This window comes from Pleurodeles waltl, chromosome 7 (assembly GCF_031143425.1).
Source record: "Pleurodeles waltl isolate 20211129_DDA chromosome 7, aPleWal1.hap1.20221129, whole genome shotgun sequence".
NCBI lineage: Eukaryota > Metazoa > Chordata > Amphibia > Caudata > Salamandridae > Pleurodeles > Pleurodeles waltl.
The window spans coordinates 1,489,253,069-1,489,274,010 of record NC_090446.1 but is presented as its reverse complement, the minus strand read 5'-3'; the positions used below and the strand labels follow the sequence as shown (position 1 = coordinate 1,489,274,010).

The 20,942-nt window shown below is 45.2% G+C and overlaps 1 protein-coding gene across 2 annotated transcripts in view; it reads right to left on the bottom strand.

The window, feature by feature from the left end:
• The window catches only part of LOC138246556 (serine/threonine-protein phosphatase 2A 65 kDa regulatory subunit A alpha isoform), a 73,805-nt gene that overhangs the window by 39,111 nt on the left and 13,752 nt on the right, over positions 1 to 20,942 (bottom strand). For both annotated transcript variants that reach the window (XM_069201230.1, XM_069201232.1), the window contains exons 5-11: positions 20,633 to 20,780; positions 19,568 to 19,723; positions 4,794 to 4,908; positions 2,590 to 2,660; positions 2,061 to 2,195; positions 1,185 to 1,358; positions 457 to 517 (exon numbers count right to left, since the gene is read on the bottom strand). In XM_069201230.1, coding sequence (XP_069057331.1) covers positions 457 to 517; positions 1,185 to 1,358; positions 2,061 to 2,195; positions 2,590 to 2,660; positions 4,794 to 4,908; positions 19,568 to 19,723; positions 20,633 to 20,780 — 860 coding nt within the window. The remainder of the gene's footprint in view (positions 1 to 456; positions 518 to 1,184; positions 1,359 to 2,060; positions 2,196 to 2,589; positions 2,661 to 4,793; positions 4,909 to 19,567; positions 19,724 to 20,632; positions 20,781 to 20,942) is intronic.

Sequence of the window (20,942 nt, the reverse complement as noted above, 5' to 3'; positions counted from 1 at the left end):
TACTACTGTATAGTGCTGTTACAGAGTCTGTAACATTGAGTGATCCTGTACTCAGATCAATTCTTGCATGAATATTCAATGCTCCAACCCTGCTCAGCTGGACAAATGTACAACATTTGGTACCACCACCCGGCTTAGACTATTTATGAGACACAGCTTCAAGTCTGTTGTATCACTGACCCAAAAAACCATCTGGACACCAAGCATTATTATATAACTCTTACTCCCTTGAAGTTATCAAACCACAAAATTGTTTGTATGATCATTTGTTATGTTTCGGTTGATTAGAAGTCTGTGTGGGCATTCTTTGAGTGGGTTTACATTACCACAATAGAGCGGCAGGTTTAAAAATGAAAGAATCTACAAGTATTATGGAGGGGAAATGTTTTCTAATAGTGCTGTTGAAGGGACATATTAGTTTTATTAAAGGAGCACAAGCATTAAGTAGGACTTTACCATGATCCACCAACCAAGCCATACACAAGGAATTTAACTTCTCATCGAAGAACTCAACACCCTGCAAGGAAAAAAAACAGTCATTAATTGGCAGCTACTGAAACAAATGGTGAAACATGGGTCAGTATTTACAGGGGTTTCATATTTGCACATGTGTCAATTTAAGTACTTCCAATCCTTTAAACAGATCATTGTATGAAAATTAAGAGTGCTGGTGCCGTTTCAAGAATACGGTGGCAGTAATGTATACATGATCCCATAAAAACAAACTAAAACTGCAGGCAGTTAAATGTGAAGTGAACAGAAGATACATTTATCTGAATGAACCCAATCCTGTATCACCCTGTTCTAAAATCGTACTGTAGACTCCATATGGAGCAGTGGACTAAATCCATGAATCTGTGCCCTACACAAAAAAAGAAAACCTGGGGAAAAAAAAAAAAAAATGAAAAGCAACCTGCAACAAAGGACCTGAGTACTTACATAGACTCACCCTCTGCTATACAGTCCACCTCCCCTCCAAAACAAGTTGGTCCACATAATCCTGCAACGCATTGGGGAATTATCAAGTCCCAAGCCAGTGCCCTATGACATTTCAGTTACAAAGTGCTTCCTTGCCTGCCCCACATCAAGAGCCTAAAACATTTTGGTGCATCACAGGTATCCCAGTTCTTTTCATCTAGGGTTAAAATGCAGTTAGTTGATTTAGGACTTCTTTGCCCTCTTACCAGTTGGCCTGCCAGCAGGGGCATGTACTCAATAATGGCCAATCTGACTCTCCACTTAGCATCCTCTGCCAGCTCCACAATAGCGGGCAGAAGGGACTGCGAGAGCTGCCGGATCCCGATCACCTCGTTCACACAGTCCAGGTTGGAGATAATGTTGAGTCGCACCTCTGGACACTAAGAAGGAAGCAGAAAGTTTTGGCTGTGTAAAGATCTTTCCAATGGTTTTATTACTTTAATTTTTTTTCTAACATATTTTAATCAAAAGCTAAATAAACAAATCACAAAAGAGCAACGAACACAAAGGACAAGGGGGTGGAGGAATAGAGGAAAATTATGGGGTAATACAGACAACAGTTACAGGATAATTAATACGGGCAACAGTGGAACGAGAGAGGACAGAGCATTCCAGACTCTGGGCCCAAGACACAGCTTTAGATTTCTTACTGCAGGGACATCAAAAGATTACACAACATACAGACTACTAAGCAAAGGGCTGCAATTGTCACAATACCAATATGGAAGAGACAATTGTTCTATAAACAGTTGATCACACTTTCTGATCTCTTTATTCTTGTCTATATTGCAGTAATAAACAAATAATGTTTTCCTAATTAGATGACAAAGTTGCTATGGACAATGGTTACCAGTTTAGAGCCTGGATTTCACTACTCATAGGTGCACAGGGTTTCGTCTCTATCAAAACCACTTTACAGTAGATATGCTGAAGGGAGACTCTGTGTACAAGCTCTAACAGTTGCACAGCAGTTAAGGGAACATGCTATCTAGTTCCCACAGAGGAGAAAGGTCTCTTAAGAAAGGAACTACTTTAAGTACGGTTCATTATGTGACTGTCAAACACAGGCACTTCCTACTCACCTCATCTTTGAGCTGCGCCAGAAACAGTGGGAGCAGATGTTCAATGGTGTTATCTTTGCCTAGGATTGGAGAAAGCCCCATGATAACCGAAGCAAGAGCAGACTTCACGTGCTGATTGGCGTCCGACACCAGTTCCTAAATAATACAAGAGAAGAGAGGTTAGAGGTGAAAGATTAGAATGTTTTGTGGCAAAGGGGCACAGAAGATAGCTAAGAACAAAAATTACAGAGCTTAACAACAATTGTTACACTAACAGGCATTTTCTAGATCACCTCCCAATACTCAAAGCTAAAGAAATTCTAATCATACAAGAAGCCAACTTTCCAGCACCACAAGTAACAAATATGCTCTCAAATGAACAAGGGTTAAGACACTGAATGCTAAATTTGTTAACCCCAAAATTTCACAAACATGCATAACGAGAGGTCGGCCAGACTCAAACTGGTGACTCTTTTCACTGATGTCCTGCACTGAAGGGCACAGGAGTAGAACAGTCTCCTTACCTATATGCTGCATATAAAACACATACCTTCACACATGGTAAAATCTGTGTCATGATGACATTTTCACGGCAGTCAGGTGATAAATTCTCACAGAATTCTGTGAACACAAAATTAAAGAACGCTGAAGTTACTGGATTAATCGGACAATGTTATTCATATTATGCTGGTGTTATATTAAGTTTCATATCATTGGTGGAGGCATGTAGGCTTATCTAAGAATGGGAACAATAATATAAAGAAAGGTCAGTACCATAAAGATACTCCACCAACATGTAAGGAACACAAAAGAGAGACAAGAAATATTATCTTAATGGGATTATGAAGGAAACAAGGAGTAGTGAACATTTGTGAGAAGGAAGTTTCAAAGAGACTCCACTAATCCCAAAATGGAGTAATGTTAATAAGAATACCTAAGGAGTTTCTAGTATGATAACAGGGAGACATGCCTTATAAAAACACAAATGAAAGAGGGTGCTTGAGAATTGGACAACCTCCAAGTAGAAGCAAATCAAACAAACAGATACATGAGGCATCAGAGCAAAATCCAAGGTTTTTAAATATAAAGGAGTGAAGTCAATGCAGAGCACTGACAAACAGAACGCGAACACAGTTAAATAACATTGTCTTATCCTTAAAAACCTGGTCCTTCCAGGAGCACCTCCAGGTACTCTGAGAAGAATGTGGCACAGACTATACTTTACTGAAGGAAAAATACAGAAGTAAGCATCTTGCAAATAATAAAGCCAGGGGACCTAATCTCTTAATCACTGCTTTCGCCAATTTGCTGGTTTTAGCCCCAGAACTGGCAAGCATCCTTTTTCCCCCATGCAAGCCATCTTTCTTTGCCACTAGAACACTAAAAATAAATCTATTTGCTTTTCCAGAACAAAGGAAAGATATCAGTTCATGGTTTCGCAATCAATTTGGGGTTCCTAATATTTTCTGATGAATTCTAATGGAGCTTACTATTCTTCCTCATTCTCCAGGCCAGGAGGTGTCAAGGTGTCTGCCTCTACATGGATACAAAAGAAGCAGCTTCAAGATAAAATGAGGTTCAATGCCTTTTTCGGGGCATCGGATTTAAATTTGTGTCAATCTCGTTAAGCAAGATCACACCTTGAATTTACCATGACAGTAGTTTCTGTGGGCCAAGAGGCCTGGTAATTCACTTGCAGAAGTCATAAGACCGAAAGGCACCCCTTGGAAGTCCTAAAGTTTGTTTTAGGAAAGGTCTTCAATAAATGTCTGTACTGCCCCATCACTACTGAGATGATCATGTAGTTTGGTTGTGGAGGCTTGGATTAAAGTGGCTGTGAGTCTCTACTAAAGATACAATGAGACTGAGGACATTTAACCTTGCTGCACTTTTGGCTATAAATGGAAAATATTGAGATGTTGTTGCTAGGTAAAACTTTTAAGGAAGAAGTTGATGGAGAAGTAAGAAATAATATTCATACAATTGAGAGACAGAGGGGTGTGTATCTACACGGATCTACACAGATGTGCCTTTTGGAGCAAGGTCATCTAGGCATCCCCAACATCTTTGAAGTTCAGCATCTCCTTTGGGTAGGAAAACTCATGACAGACCTGTATATTTGTGAAGATTAGCACTTGTATTGTTGACCTTTTGGTTAAAACATCTTTTCTTTCTGTACAACCATCCTTTTCCAAGTTACCCCAAGAGGAAAGTGCTCTCTTGCTTGAATTACTTTGGTACTAGGGGCTTTTGAAGGTTATCTTAAACGTAATAGGACTCCACTGAGGTGAATCTTGTAGATTATGAATAACACCCTGCCAGAGACCTTATGGCAAAATCAAATAACGTAAAGATACAATATAGATTGATTTTGGTGAGCTGTTATGAACGAACATCAAAGTGATTCAATCACAAAGATCAACAGAGAAGAGATAGGTTGAATAATAGCACAGTACAAAAGAGAAAAAAATGCCTTCAGTATGCTAAAACATGGTTGATTCAATCTAGAAAATAGAAAAAATTTAAAAAGATTAAAAAAAATAAAAAAAAGTCAAGAGCAGGTTCGCTTGACATAGCTTTTTCAAGCCATGCACAAAACTTGCTGCAGCTCGCGAGCCAAGAGGTGAAGCCATGTTTTAATCAACCAGTGAAAATGCTCCAGAACCGCTAGTACAGCATTTAAGTTGAGGTTAAGACGTTAAATATGGAATGGTGTTGTCTGCAGTGTCAAAAAAACAGAGCACAGATTCTCACCTTTAACCTTGTGGGATGCAGCAGCACGAACTTCAGCCTCACAATCCTTCATCAGATTTTGAAAGGCTGGCACCAGGTCTGTTTTTGTGATCTCTGGACCAACAGCTTTTTGAAGCTAAAGTGCAAAACAGATTTGAAGTGTCTTAAACAATTTCTTAAAATTGTTAATAATAAGCAAAATGTTCCAAGAGAAATGAAGATGGTTGCATATCAAAATAAGTAATACTTCCCTGCATTTATGTTTCAAGTCAGACCAGCATATTACAAATTGACAAGAAATAACCATCACCTGTCAACCCACAAAACAGATGGGCAACGAAAAATATTATCTGTTTCACCTGGGGGAATTCAGAATATTCACACAACTAAAAGTACCAAAAAGATAAACAAGCATTGGCATAGCCAATAGGTCTCGCATTTTTGGATGTGAAAGCACTATTTTTGCGTTTTTGTTGAGATAGCTGTAGACAGAAGTGTGGAGAGAGGCAGCGGTGTAAAGAGGTGGGGGTGTAGAGGTATAGTTGGAAGTGTCGAGAGGAAGAGATGTAGGAGGTAGAGAGATGTAGAGGTAGAGAAAGGTGTAGGGGGAGAGGAAGAGAGGGGGTAGAGGTAGAGGGATGTGGAGAGGTAGAGAGGGGTAGATGTAAAGGGAGAGTGTAAGGAAATGCCTCCTTGGCATGGTTACCTCCTGACTTTTTGCCTTTGCTGATGCTAAGTTTTGATTTGAAAGTGTGCTAAGGCCTGCTAACCAGGCCCCAGCACCAGTGTTCTTTCCCTAACCTGTACTTTTGTTTTCACAATTGGCACACCCTGGCATCCAGGTAGGTCCCTTGTAACTGGTACCCATGGTACCAAGGGCCCTGATGCCAGGGAAGGTCTCTAAGGGCTGCAGCATATCTTATGCCACCCTGGGGACCCCTCACTCAGCACAGACACACTGCTTGCCAGCTTGTGTGTGCTGGTGAGGACAAAACGAGTAAGTCGACATGGCACTCCCCTCAGGGTGCCATGCCAACCTCACACTGCCTATGGAGTATAGATAAGTCACCCCTCTAGCAGGCCTTACAGCCCTAAGGCAGGGTGCACTATACCATAGGCGAGGGCACCAGTGCATGAGCACTGTGCCCCTACAGTGTCTAAGCAAAACCTTAGACATTGTAAGTGCAGGGTAGCCATGAGAGTATATGGTCTGGGAGTCTGTCATACACAAACTCCACAGCACCATAATGGCTACACTGAAAACTGGGAAGTTTGGTATCAAACTTCTCAGCACAATAAATGCACACTGATGCAGGTGTACATTTTATTGTAACATACACCCCAGAGGGCACCTTAGAGGTGCCCACTGAAACCTTAACCAACTACCCGTGTAGGCTGACTGGTTTTAGCAGCCTGCCACACTCGAGACATGTTGCTGGCCACATGTGGAGAGTGCCTTTGTCACTCTGTGGCTAGTAACAAAGCCTGTACTGGGTGGAGATGCTTATCACCTCCCCCTTGCAGGAACTGTAACACCTGGCGGTGAGCCTCAAAGGCTCACCCCCTTTGTTACAGCGCCCCAGGGCATTCCAGCTAGTGGAGTTGCCCGCCCCCTCCGTCCACGGCCCCACTTTTGGCGGCAAGGCCGGAGGAGAGAATGAGAAAAACAAGGAGGAGTCACTGGCCAGTCAGGACAGCCCCTAAGGCAACCTGGGCTGAGGTGACTCTGACTTTTAGAAATCCTCCATCTTGCAGATGGAGGATTCCCCCAATAGGGATAGGAATGTGACCCCCTCCCCTTGGGAGGAGGCACAAAGAGGGTGTAGCCACCCTCAGGGCTAGTAGCCATTGGCTACTGCCCTCCCAGACCTAAACACACCCCTACATTCTGGATTTAGGGGCTCCCCTGAACCTAGGAACTCAGATTCCTGCAACCTAAGAAGAAGAGGACTGCTAAGCTGAAAAACCCTGCAGAGAAGACGGAGACACCAACTGCTTTGGCCCCAGCTCTACCGGCCTGTCTCCCCCCTTCTAAAGACACTGCTCCAGCGACGCTCTCCCCAGGGACCAGCGACCTCTGAATCCTCAGAGGACTGCCCTGCTCTAGAAGGACCAAGAAACTCCAGAGGACAGCGGCTCTGTTCACCCAAGACTGCAACTTTGTTTCAAAGGAGCAACTTTAAAACAACTTGCGTTTCCCGCAGGAAGCGTGAGACTTGCTACTCTGCACCCGACGCCCCCGGCTCGACATGTGGAGAAACAACACTGCAGGGAGGACTCCCCGGTGACTGCGAGACCGTGAGTAGCCAGAGTTGTCCCCCCTGAGCCCCCACAGCGACGCCTGCAGAGGGAATCCCGAGGCTCCCCCTGACCGCGACTGCCTGACTCCCAGATCCCGACGCCTGGTAAAGACTCTGCACCCGCAGCCCCCAGGACCTGAAAGATCGGAACTCCAGTGCAGGAGTGACCCCCAGGAGGCCCTCTCCCTTGCCCAGGTGGTGGCTACCCCGAGGAGCCCCCCCCCCTTGCCTGCATCACTGAAGAGACCCCTTGGTCTCCCATTGATTTCCATTGGAAACCCGACGTGTGTTTGCACACTGCACCCAGCCGCCCCCGTGCTTCTGAGGGTGTACTTTCTGTGCTAACTTGTGTCCCCCCCGGTGCCCTACAAAACCCCCCTGGTCTGCCCTCCGAAGACGCGGGTACTTACCTGCTGGCAGACTGGAACCGGGGCACCCCCTTCTCCATTGAAGCCTATGCGTTTTGGGCACCACTTTGACCTCTGCACCTGACCGGCCCTGAGCTGCTGGTGTGGTAACTTCGGGGTTGCTCTGAACCCCGAACGGTGGGCTACCTTGGACCCAAACTTGAACCCCATAGGTGGTTTACTTACCTGCAAAAACTAACTAACTCTTACTCCCCCTAGGAAAAGTGAAAATTGCACTAAGTGTCTAGTTTTAAAATAGCTATATGCGATTTATTTGAAAACTGTGTATGCTGCAGGGGTGTGGAATTTATAAAAATATCTACTTGTCCAGGGGACAGGTTGCTTCTTAAATCTACTTGTCCTGTAAAAAGATCTACTTGTCCCTTCGGTGCCATGTAGTGTGGTGCCAAATTATGGCAGCAATCTCATTATGTAAGAGCTCTGATAATAGCCTCTCTGATTATGCCAGGGCTACTACCATAGTAGGGCTTGAATACTTGCAGTTTCAATCCCTACTGTAGCAATTTCCTCATTTTGCCACCTTTCTGCAGATCTGCATACTGGGGCTGGAGGAAGCAGTAAGCAATAGTTCCAGGGCTGGAATGCCTTGGAGTCTGCAAACCTACTAACCTGCATGTTTTAAAGATTTTCACCAGCTTCTCTCTAATATTTTCCCATAATAAGAAAGGTTGGACATTTACTCCTGACAATGGCAGAATTAGAACTTCTTCCAGGGTTGGGAAGAAAGTGGCTGGAGGGAAAATGAACTTGCAAATGCTCAATAGAGTTTCACATGAACAAATCTACACATGCGTATTTACCCATGCTAAAATACAGTTCACAAATATTTTATAGGGGTACGACGTATACCATGGGTGCACTTTTGTGACTTTCTTTAGGAATTTGGGGCCACATGTAGGTAGGTTCAGATTTGCGACCCGCAAATTGCGAGTTGCAAATCCGAATGTAGGATGGTGTCCCTGACACCATCTGTGATTCGCAAGGGCTTCGCAAATGCCCACCTCATGAATAATCATGAGGTGGGTCACAATTTGCGACCCCCTTGCGAATGGCGGCCCTCACAGGGATGCTGGCCTGCTGGAGACAGCAGATCACCATGTTTGTGACTGCTTTTCAATAAAGCAGTTTTTTTTTTTTGTAATGCAGCCCGTTTTCCTTAAAGGAAAACGAGATGCATTACAAAAACGAAAAAATAAACTTTTTTGTTTCATTTTTTCAGAGCAGGCAGTGGTCCACAGGACCACTGCCTGCTCTGAAAAAATGTTTACAGTGACATTCACAATGGGACCCCTTCTCTTTTGTGAAAGTGTTAGCACCCATTTGAAATGGGTGCAAACTGCAATTGGTTTGCGCCCGTGTTCGCAAAACAATCCTACATTGCACTGCGAGTCGCAATTAGGAAGGGGACACACCTTCCTAATTGCGAGTCGCAAACCCGTTTTGCAATTCTGTAACCAGGTTACCGAGTTGCAAAACTGGGTTTGTGCATCGCAATGTGCTTTTTGCACGTCGCAAGCAGCGAAAGTCGCTGTTTGCGACATGCAAAAAGCTACCTACATGTGGGTGTTGGTCCCTAATTAGGTCTGGTGTTAACAAAGACATTTTGTTTTTATTAAACTTCTTTTTCTCTCTCTTTCGGCTGGCTTTACTGTGAGTGATCGCATTCTGCTCTTCCACAGGGAGCATATTGGCACACAAAGTAGTTTTGTTCAGTGTCAGGAACTACAGTGGCAACAGTGACGTAACGAAACTGGAGGGTGCCCCTTTGCAAAGAACATGGAGGAGCCCCCTCTCCAGACTCACTCAGGGCAGGTGCTGTGCTGAAGGGGCCCCCTGGAGGGCGGCTGCGGGGCCTTTGTTATACCACTGGTGGCAACGTGTGCTTTTAGAGTTCAAAAAACGTTTTGGTTTTTTTTTGCCAGTGTTTGTTACAATGTTGAGGGCCTGGTAGCTCCCACAAAAATAAAGTGTTACAAAAGCCATGTCAAAACAAGACACGCATTGATGAAACTAAAAGACTTATAAAAATAGGTCATATCAGTTGGCTTTGTCAGTGTTTGTTTATTTTCATGCTTCCCATAATCGTGTTGAAAATGGTTACACTGATTTTCCATTAGAAATATTTTTGGGAAATACTAGCATGCATCAAAACATTTTACAAATTGACACTTAATTTGCATCTAATCAGAGAGCATTCTGGGAGCATTATACTTAGCCTCATAGCCTAAACTTTTCAAACATGTGTATACAGGTTTTTTTTTTTTGTACTGGAACCAACGTCAGTAGTGAAGTGTGACCTTAAAACATTTATTTACAGCACTCACCCAAATAATGAAGGCTTTCAAATAATGAACCATAAATACAAGTTCAAACAGCATTATCTTTTGGAAACACATTACCTCAACTGCAGAGAGTTCCACTCTCTGTAAACAGGCAGCCAAGGGGTTTGTGCTGCAGAGGGTTGGGCCTACTTGTCCCAAGGACAAAGTAAACATGAAAACTTGTTGCCCTTGACCCCAAACAAGATGTCCCGGGCGTTGGGCGATAGGAATTCCACATCCCTGATGCTATTTTGAGTATTCAAAGTTCCTAAAGTACTTACCTGCAATATCTTTCATTTGAAGTATTACATGTAAAATTTGAACCTGTGGTTCTTAAAATAAACTAAGAAAAGATATGTTTCTATACAAAAACCTATTGGCCTGGAATTGTCTCGGAGTGTGTGTTTCGCATTTATTGCTTGTGTATGTACAACAAATGCTTAACACTACTCCTTTGATAAGCCTACTGCTCGACCACACTACCACAAAATAGAGCATTAGAATGATCTCTTTTTGCCACTATCTCCCCTCTAAGGGGAACCCTTGGACTCTGTGCATACTATTCCTTACTTTGAAATAGTGCATACAGAGCCAACTTCCTACATTTGTGGATCAGCGGTGGGGTACAAGACTCTGCATTTGCTGGACTACTCAGCCAATACCTGATCACACGACTAAATTCCAAGAATTGTCATTAGAAACTGATTTTTGCAATTTGAGCTATTTTTCTAAATTTTTAAAAGTCCTGCTAGGGCCTTGTGTTAATCCCTGTTAGCATTTCTTTTAGAATTTAAAAGTTTTGTGAAAGTTTGAATTAGGTTCTAGAAATAGTTTTAGATTCTTAAAAAGTATTCCAACTTTTAGAAACATAATGTCTAGTGCAGAAGAGAATGTGATGGAACTCGACCTCACCCCTTACCTCCATCTTAAGATGAGGGAGCTAAGGTCTTTCTGCAAAATAAAGAAAATCCCAGTTGGCTTAAGACCCTCCAAACAACAGCTCCAGGAGCTGCTGGCAGAGTTTGAAAAAGCCAACCCCTCTGAGGATGACCTCCCAGGGGATGAAGAGAGTGACTTGGAGGAGACTTCCCCCCCCCCCCCCCCCTCCAGATCTGCAAAGGAAGAACAGGGCCGCTCAAGCCCTGTCTCCAAATATAATAGTCAGAGATGCTGCTTTCCTCACAGGAGGGTCCAGCACCTCTGTTATCACTGAGGAGAGCCTCAGTGAAGATGACCTCCTGTTAGCCAGGATGGTCAAAAGATTGGCTTCAGAGAGACAGCTCCTAGCCATAGAAAGGGAAAGACAAGAGATGGGTTTTGGTCTCATCCATGTTGGCAGCAACATAAATAGGGTCAGAGATTCTCCTGAAATGTTGAGAATCCCAAAAGGGATTGTAACTAAATATGAAGATGGTGATGACATCACCAAATGGTTCACAGCTTTTGAGAGGGCTTGTGCAACCAGAATAGTAAACAGATCTCACTGGGGTGCTCTCCTTTGGGAAATGGTCACTGGAAAGTGTAGGGATAGACTCCTCACACTCTCTGGAAAAGATGCTGAATCTTATGACCTCATGAAGGGTACCCTGATTGAGGGCTTTGGATTCTCCACTGAGGAGTATAAAATTAGATTCAGGGGGTCTCAAAAATCCTCGAGCCAGACCTGGGTTGATTTTGTGGACTACTCAGTAAAAACACTGGATGGTTGGATTCAAGGCAGTGGTGTAAATGATTATGATGGGCTGTACAATTTATTTGTGAAAGAACACCTGTTAAGTAATTGTTCAAATGATAAACTGCATCAGCATCTGGTAGACCTAGGACCAATTTCTCCACAAGAATTGGGAAAGAAGGCGGACCATTGGGTCAAGACTAGGGTGACCAAGACTTCCACAGGAGGTGACCAAAAGAAAAGGGTCACAAAGCCTTTCCAGGGGAAGAGTGTTGAGACATCCAAAAACAAAAATAGTAAAGAGTCTTCTACAGGCCCCCAAAAACCTGCACAGGAGGGTGGGCCCAGAGCCTCTTCACAAAACAATTTTGGGTACAAGGGTAAAAACTTTGATCCCAAAAAGGCCTGGTGTCGTAGCTGTAATCAGCCTGGACACCAAACTGGAGACAAGGCCTGTCCCAAGAAAAGTACCACTTCCAACTCCACTCCAGCTAACACTGGAATGGCTAGTCTCCAAGTGGGATCAACAGTGTGCCCAGAGCAAATCAGGTGACACACTGAAGCTACATTAGTCTCTGAGAGTGGGGTGGATTTAGCCACACTGGCTGCCTGGCCTCCTAATATGCAAAAATACAGACAGCAGCTCTTAATTAATGGGACAAGTGTAAAAGGCCTGAGGGATACAGGTGCCAGTGTCACCATGGTGACAGAGAAACTGGTTTCCCCTGGTCAATACCTGGCTGGACAAACTTATCCAGTCACCAACGCTGACAATCAGACTAAAGTACATCCCATGGCAATGGTAGCTTTAGAGTGGGGAGGGGTCAATGGCCTGAAACAGGTGGTGGTCTCCTCAAATATCCCAGTAGACTGATTGCTTGGATATGACCTGGAGTCCTCAGCATGGGCTGAGGTAGAACTGAAAACCCATGCAGCCATGCTGGGTATCCCTGAACTGGTGTGTGTCAAGACAAGGGCACAGTGCAAGGCTCAGGGTGAAAAAGTAGAGTTGGAGCCTGGAAAAAGGGCCCAGCCTACCAAGAGAAAAGGAAAGACAACTGGGAAACCAGCTGCAACACAACAACAAAAAGAGAACCTCTCTTCTCAGGAAGAAGTTCTGCCCTCTGAGGGAACTGAGCCTCTGGAGTTGGTCCTTATCAGGTTGAGCTCCTAGGCCCAGGGGGACCCTCAAGGGAGCAGTTGTGTAAGGGGCAAGAAACCTGTCCCTCTCTTGAAGGCCTTAGGCAGCAAGCTGCTGAAGAGTCCAATGGCAACAAAACTGTAACACATAGGATCTATTGGGAAGATGGACTCCTTTACACTGAGGCAAGAGATCCCAAACCTGGTGCCACTAGGAGAGTGGTAGTGCCTCTTGAGTTTAGAGAGTTCATACTGACCTTAGCCCATGATATTCCTCTTGCTGGGCATTTGGGACAAACCAAGACGTGGGAGAGACTAGTCAACCACTTCTACTGGCCCAACAGGTCCCAGAAAGTCAAGGAGTTTTGTGTCTCCTGTACCACCTGTCAAGCCAGTGGTAAGACAGGTGGACACCCAAAGGCCCCCCTCATTCCGCTTCCAGTGGTGGGGGTCCCCTTTGAAAGAGTGGGTGTGGACATAGTGGGTCCACTTGAACCTCCCACAGCCTCAGGGAACATGTACATACTAGTAGTAGTGGATCATGCTACTAGATACCCTGAAGCAATTCCCCTTAGGTCGACTACTGCCCCTGCAGTAGCCAAGGCCCTCATTGGTATCTTTACCAGAGTGGGTTTTCCTAAGGAGGTGGTGTCTGACAGAGGTACCAACTTCATGTCAGCATACCTGAAAAACATGTGGAATAAGTGTGGAGTGACTTACAAATTCACTATACCATACCATCCACAAACTAATGGCCTTGTTGAGAGATTCAACAATACATTAAAAGGCATGATCATGGGGCTCCCTGAAAAACTCAAAAGGAGATGGGATGTCCTCTTGCCATGTCTGCTTTTCACTTACAGAGAGGTGCCTCAGAAGGGAGTAGGGTTCTCACCCTTTGAACTTCTGTTTGGCCACCCTGTAAGGGGACCACTAGCTCTTGTGAAAGAAGGCTGGGAGAGACCTCTTCATGAGCCTAAACAAGACATAGTGGACTATGTACTTGGCCTACGTTCAAGGGTGGCAGAGTACATGGAAAAGGCAAGTAAAAACCTTGAGGCCATCCAACAGCTCCAGAAGTTTTGGTATGACCAAAAGGCTGCAATGGTTGAATTTCAACCAGGGCAGAAAGTCTGGGTTCTGGAGCCTGTGGCTCCCAGGGCACTTCAGGACAAATGGAGTGGCCCTTACCCAGGGCTAGAAAAGAAGAGTCAGGTCACCTACCTGGTGGACCTAGGCACTAGCAGGAGTCCCAAGAGGGTGATCCATGTGAACCGCCTTAAGCTCTTCCATGATAGGGCTGATGTGAATATGTTGATGGTAACCAATGAGGACCAGGAAGCTGAGAGTGAACCTCTCCGTGATCTCCTCTCATCAAACCCTAAAGATGTCTCAGTTGATGGAGTGATCTATTCAGACACCCTCTCTGGCCAACAGCAATCTGATTGTAGGAAGAAGGTCCTGCAACTGTTTGCTGAGCTATTTTCCCTAACCCCTGGTCAGACACACCTGTGTACCCATGATGTGGACACAGGAGACGGCATGCCTGTCAAAAACTAAATTTTCAGACAGTCTGACCAAGTTAAGGAAAGCATCAAAGTGGAAGTCCACAAGATGCTGGAATTGGGAGTAATTGAGCACTCTGACAGCCCCTGGGCTAGCCCAGTGGTCTTAGTCCCCAAACCTCACACCAAAGATGGAAAGAGAGAGCTGAGGCTCTGTGTGGACTACAGAGGACTTAATTCTGCCACCAAGACAGATGCCCATCCCATTCCAAGGGCTGATGAACTGATTGATAAATTAGGTGCTGCCAAATTCTTAAGTACCTTTGACTTAACAGCAGGGTACTGGCAAATCAAAATGGCACCAGGAGCAAAAGAAAAGACAGCATTCTCCACACCTGATGGGCATTATCAGTTTACTGTTATGCCCTTTGGTTTAAAGAATGCCCCTGCCACCTTCCAAAGGTTGGTGAATCAAGTCCTTCTGGCTTGGAGTCCTTTAGTGCAGCTTATCTTGACGATATTGCTGTCTTTAGCTCCAGCTGGCAGGATCACCTGGTCCACCTGAAGAAGGTTTTGAAGGCTCTGCAATCAGCAGGTCTCTCTATCAAGGATTCCAAATGGCAGATAGGGCAGGGAACTGTGGTTTACTTGGGACACCTTGTAGGTGGAGGCCAAGTTCAGCCACTCCAGCCTAAGATCCAGACTATTCTGGACTGGGCAGCTCCAAAAACCCAGACTCAAGTCAGGGCATTCCTTGGCTTGACTGGGTACTATAGGAGGTTTGTGAAAGGATATGGATCAATAGTGACAGCCCTCACAGAACTTACCTCCAAGAAAATGCCCAAGAAGGTAAACTGGACTGTAGCATGCCAACAGGCCTTTGACACCCTGAAACAAGCAATGTGCACAGCACCAGTTCTAAAACCTCCAGATTACTCCAAGCAGTTCATTGTGCAGACAGATGCCTCTGAACATGGGATAGGGGCAGTTTTGTCCCAAACAAATGATGATGGCTTTGACCAGCCTGTTGCTTTCATTAGCAGGAGGTTACTCCCCAGGGAGCAGCGTTGGAATGCCATTGAGAGGGAGGCCTTTGCTGTGGTTTGGTCCCTGAAGAAGCTGAGACCATACCTCTTTGGTACTCACTTTTGTAGTTCAAACTGACCACAGACCTCTCAGATGGCTGATGCAAATGAAAGGTGAAAATCCAAAACTGTTGAAGTGGTCCATCTTCCTACAGGGAATGGACTTTATAGTGGAACACAGACCTGGGACTGCCCATGCCAATGCAGATGGCCTTTCCAGGTTCTTCCACTTAGAAAATGAAGACTCTCTTGGGAAAGGTTAGTCTCATCCTCTTTCGTTTGGGGGGGGGGGTTGTGTAAGGAAATGCCTCCTTGGCATGGTTAACCCTTACTTTTTGCCTTTGCTGATGCTAAGTTTTGATTTGAAAGTGTGCTAAGGCCTGCTAACCAGGCCCCAGCACCAGTGTTCTTTCCCTAACCTGTACTTTTGTTTTCACAATTGGCACACCCTGGCATCCAGGTAAGTCCCTTGTAACTGGTACCCCTGGTACCAAGGGCCATGATGCCAGGGAAGGTCTCTAAGGGCTGCAGCATATCTTATGCCACCCTTGGGACCCCTCACTCAGTACAGACACACTGCTTGCCAGCTTGTGTGTGCTGGTGCGGACAAAACGAGTAAGTCGACATGGCACGCCCCTCAGGGTGCCAGGCCAACCTCACACTGCCTATGCAGTATAGATACGTCACCCCTCTAGCAGGCCTTACAGCCCTAAGGCAGGGTGCACTATACCATAGGGGAGGGCACCAGTGCATGAGCACTGTGGCCTTACAGTGTCTAAGCAAAACCTTAGACATTGTAAGTGCAGGGTAGCCATGAGAGTATATGGTCTGGGAGTCTGTCATACACGAACTCCACAGCACCATAATGGCTACACTGAAAACTGGGAAGTTTGGTATCAACCTTTTCAGCACAATAAATGCACACTGATGCCAGTGTACATTTTATTGTAACATACACCCCAGAGGTGCCCCCTGAAACCTTAACCAACTACCTGTGTAGGCTGACTGGTTTTAGCAGCCTGCCACACTCGAGACATGTTGCTGGCCACATGGGGAGAGTGCCTTTGTCACTCTGTGGCTAGTAACAAAGCCTGTACTGGGTGGAGATGCTTATCACCTCCCCCTGCAGGAACTGTAACACCTGGCGGTGAGCCTCAAAGGCTCACCCCCTTTGTTACAGCGCCCCAGGGCATTCCAGCTAGTGGAGTTGCCCGCCCCCTCCGGCCACGGCCCCACTTTTGGCGGCAAGGCCGGAGGAGATAATGAGAAAAACAAGGAGGAGTCACTGGCCAGTCAAGACAGCCCCTAAGGCAACCTGAGCTGAGGTGACTGACTTTTAGAAATTCTCCATCTTGCAGATGGAGGATTCCCCCAATAGGGATAGGAATGTGACCCCCTCCCCTTGGGAGGAGGCACAAAGAGGGAGTAGCCACCCTCAGGGCTAGTAGCCATTGGCTACTGCCCTCCCAGACCTAAACACACCCCTAAATTCTGTATTTAGGGGCTCCGCTGAACCTAGGAACTCAGATTCCTGCAACCTAAGAAGAAGAGGACTGCTAAGCTGAAAAACCCTGCAGAGAAGACGGAGACACCAACTGCTTTGGCCCCAGCTCTAGCGGCCTGTCTCCCCCCCTTCTAAAGACACTGCTCCAGCGACTCTCTCCCCAGGGACCAGCGACCTCTGAATCCTCAGAGGACTGCCCTGCTCTAGAAGGACCAAGAAACTCCAGAGGACAGCGGCTCTGTTCACCCAAGACTGCAACTTTGTTTCAAAGGAGCAACTTTAAAACAACTTGCGTTTCCCGCCGGAAGCGTGAGACTTGCTACTCTGCACCCAACGCCCCCAGCTCGACTTGTGGAGAACAATCACTTCAGGGAGGACTCCCCGGCGACTGCGAGACCGTGAGTAGCCAGAGTTGTCCCCCCTGAGCCCCCACAGCGACACCTGCAGAGGGAATCCAGAGGCTCCCCCTGACCGCGACTGCCTGACTCCCAGATCCAGACGCCTGGTAAAGACTCTGCACCCCCAGGACCTGAAAGATCGGAACTCCAGTGCAGGAGTAACCCCCAGGAGGCCCTCTCCCTTGCCCCCCTTGCAGGTGGTGGCTATCCCGAGGAGCCCCCCCCCCCCCTGCCTGCATCACTGAAGAGACCCCTTGGTCTCCCATTGATTTCCATTGAGAACCCGACATGTGTTTGCACACTGCACCCAGCCGCCCCCGTGCTGCTGAGGGTGTACTTTCAGTGCTAACTTGTGTCCCCCCCGGTGCCCTACAAAACCCCCCTGGTCTGCCCTCCGAAGACGCGGGTACTTACCTGCTGGCAGACTGGAACCGGGGCACCCCCTACTCCATTGAAGCCTATGCGTTTTGGGCACCACTTTGACCTCTGCACCTGACCGGCCCTGAGCTGCTGGTGTGGTAACTTCGGGGTTGCTCTGAACCTCAAAGTTCCTAAAGTACTTACCTGCAATGCCTTTCATTTGAAGTATTACATGTAAAATTTGAACCTGCGGTTCTTAAAATAAACTAAGAAAAGATATTTTTCTATACAAAAACCTATTGGGCTGGAATTGTCTCTGAGTGTGTGTTCCTCATTTATTGCTTGTGTATGTACAACAAATGCTTAACACTACTCCTTTGATAAGCCTACTGCTCGACCACACTACCACAAAATAGAGCATTAGAATTATCTCTTTTTGCCACTATCTTACCTCTAAGGGGAACCCTTGGACTCTGTGCATACTATTCCTTACTTTGAAATAGTGCATACAGAGCCAACTTCCTACAGAGAGGTGGAGGTACAGATAGAGAGGTAGAGGGAAAGAGAGGGGGAGGTACAGGTGTAGAGAGAGGTAGAGATAAAGGTGTAGAGAGGGAGAGGGTAGAAGTATAGGGTTAGAGAGGAAGGGGTAGAGATAGAGAGGGGGTAGAGAGAGGAGGATAGAGGTAGAGAGGGAGGGGTAGAGATACAGAAAAAGTGAGGGCTAGAGATAGAAAGAGGTAGAAAGGTGTAGAGAGGTACAGGTAGAGGTGCACAGAGAGGAGTAGAAGTAGAGAGGGGGTAGAGGGAGGGATAGAGAGAGGGTAGAGAGAGAGAGGGCTAAAGATAGGGGTAGAGGTATAGTAGAGAGGGTTAGAGGTGTAGGGAGCCAGAGAGGGAGCGGTAAAGAGAGGTGGAGGTACAGCTAGAGGTAAAGTGTGAGGGGCAGAGGCAGGGTGGGAGGAGTAGCGGTAGAGTGAGAGGGGTAGCAGGTAGAGAGAGGAGCAGTAGAAAGGAGTAGAGGTAGAGAGAGAGGTAGAAAGGTAGAGGCGTAGAAAGGTAGAGCCATGGAGAGAGAGAGAGCGCGCGAGAGAGAGAGAGAGAGAGATCACACACACACGTTTAATGTAATGCTACAGATGCATTTGTTAAGCAGATAGTACAGTTTAAGTATAACCCTTCAGTATATAATAGTAAGCGTTCTTTGTTCTTCACTACTCAAGAGAAATTAACAATGGTTCAATAAGAAACAAGAAATAAAATAAAGCAAAAATACACTCATACAGATTACCCAATCAACAACAAACATTATCATCGCAATTGAAAATTACTGCACCCCCTGAGGGCGGCTAAATTTGTCTAGGAGGTATTACAGGTTCACTGACCTAGAGCCAGGGATTGCAGATCTGTGAAGTGTTCTGAGGTCTGCAAACCTTGCAGCCAAATTGAAATGTTTAAGTATATACATATTAGTTTTGCTGAAACAATCTGGGCGTGGTCTTTTTGGTACTTGGTATCTGAGCCAGGGGGTCAGGGTTGTTACTCCTGCCCCTTTGTTATGACTTCATTTTTATTTTTCAGGACACGGGGGGATGTGACCGAGCCGCCCCCTCTTACAATCTTAAAATCCTTAACCACAGGATATTGCTACTGTCTTAACATTACTTGAAAATTAAAAAAACACATATACATAAAATACAGCAGAGATTCACTTATTATTTACACTGAAGCCCCATGAGCCAAAACATGCAGGTGGACAACAACAGTGGTAGTTATAAAATATCATGCACACATACAATTAAAAGCTTGTTCAATTTTGAAATGCAGAATTTCAGAATACTTCAAATTAATTTAAAAGGGAGACAACTTACCAGAGCAATGCTAATAACGGTTATGGGTCATTACTTTCTCAAAGGTATGGCCTGTGTAAGTAGTTTATATATTGTAATTCATATCACCCAAGAAAAATTCATATTGTTTACGGCTCTTAGACCTATACTAATATTACACCGAACCCAGAAAGGTACCACAGCTAACGTAGAAACTGTGCTACAGCGCAGCTATTCCAAATAAAATTAGCACCTCTGTGAACTTGTCTGCGACCATGTATCGCACACGCCAAGATTTGTCCTCCGTTGCTTGCCGTAGTGTAGGCATCACTAAAGATTCCAGGTCCTCCTGAGGAAGTAGCTGTGCAATATTGACGCAAGCTTCGACTGCTAGTAAGCGCACAGAGTCCTGAAAGATTAAAAATGCAAATAATTTAGAATTTCAATCCTTTTCAGACTCCTAGAACTTTCAGGGAGTGGTCTTTTAAGAATGATTTTTACTAGGCTACTGGTTGTGAAGGTCAACAACAGGTGTCATGCCAAAAGGCACTCAAAGACAATAGTCCCATAATCGATACTTGGGTGTTTACATTTACAAGTATTTTTTCAACAAGCAAAATGCAGTGTTTTAATTAAAACACTATGGGAATTATGTAGGATTGAACCACACTGTATCCACGCCCTTAAAAGATAATTTGTAACATACACCAGATATTTCATGTGCCAGTGCTGTACACTATGATGAGAGAGACAGTCTATGGTCAACAGAGTAAGGTCTTTCAGAACAGCAGGAATCACAGCGTACTATATTAACAAACACATCTGTAAACAAGTTGTGTATTCAGAGCCTGCAGGCTTATTATTCAAGAAATCCTACACTACTAGCACTGAATCATGATTTCCAAGACTCGACTCAGTTGCTAGGGAGAAAGAAGATATTTGGTGGGGCAATTGGATTCAAAGGCAGTTGCACAGAGAACAAACAGAAGTCAAGTTAGGTTACAAGTGTTTACAAAACATAAAAATTGAGAGGTATCCATGTACTACAGTTATTCAATAAACAAAAAAAATAGTACTCTGCGGTTCAATTTTAGAAATCCCCTAATGTTTAAGTTGATTGTTCCTGTGTCAGCTATTCCAGACTTTTCTGCGCAACCCTCAAAGAAATGGTAGACCGTTAGCAGTGTAAATGGCAGTTAGTCTTGAAAATGAAAAAGGTGTACCCGTGTGGGAAACACTCACTGGTCCGCAAACAGCATGCATGCTTTTAATGGCTTTATTACATTCTCCCTTCCAAAACTACTAATGATAAACAAACCTGCTCATCAGATGCAAGGTTTGAGAACATTGGGATGATCTCACTCTTGACATGCTCCAGCTCCAGCACTTTTGCGAATTCCCCCAGCTTGGAAGCTGCTGCTCGGCGCACCATGGGAGTATCATCGGAGCACAGGTTACGGAAATGCCTAAAATGAAGAGCAACATTTTTACTGCAATCAAACAATAATGCACAGTTTTTCAATAAACCTTTACCTATTTGAAAAAAATTATTTATGCTAATTACACTAAAACAACCATGTCATATAATAAATACATAACAGATAGTACCTATAAGTAACTATAAGTAC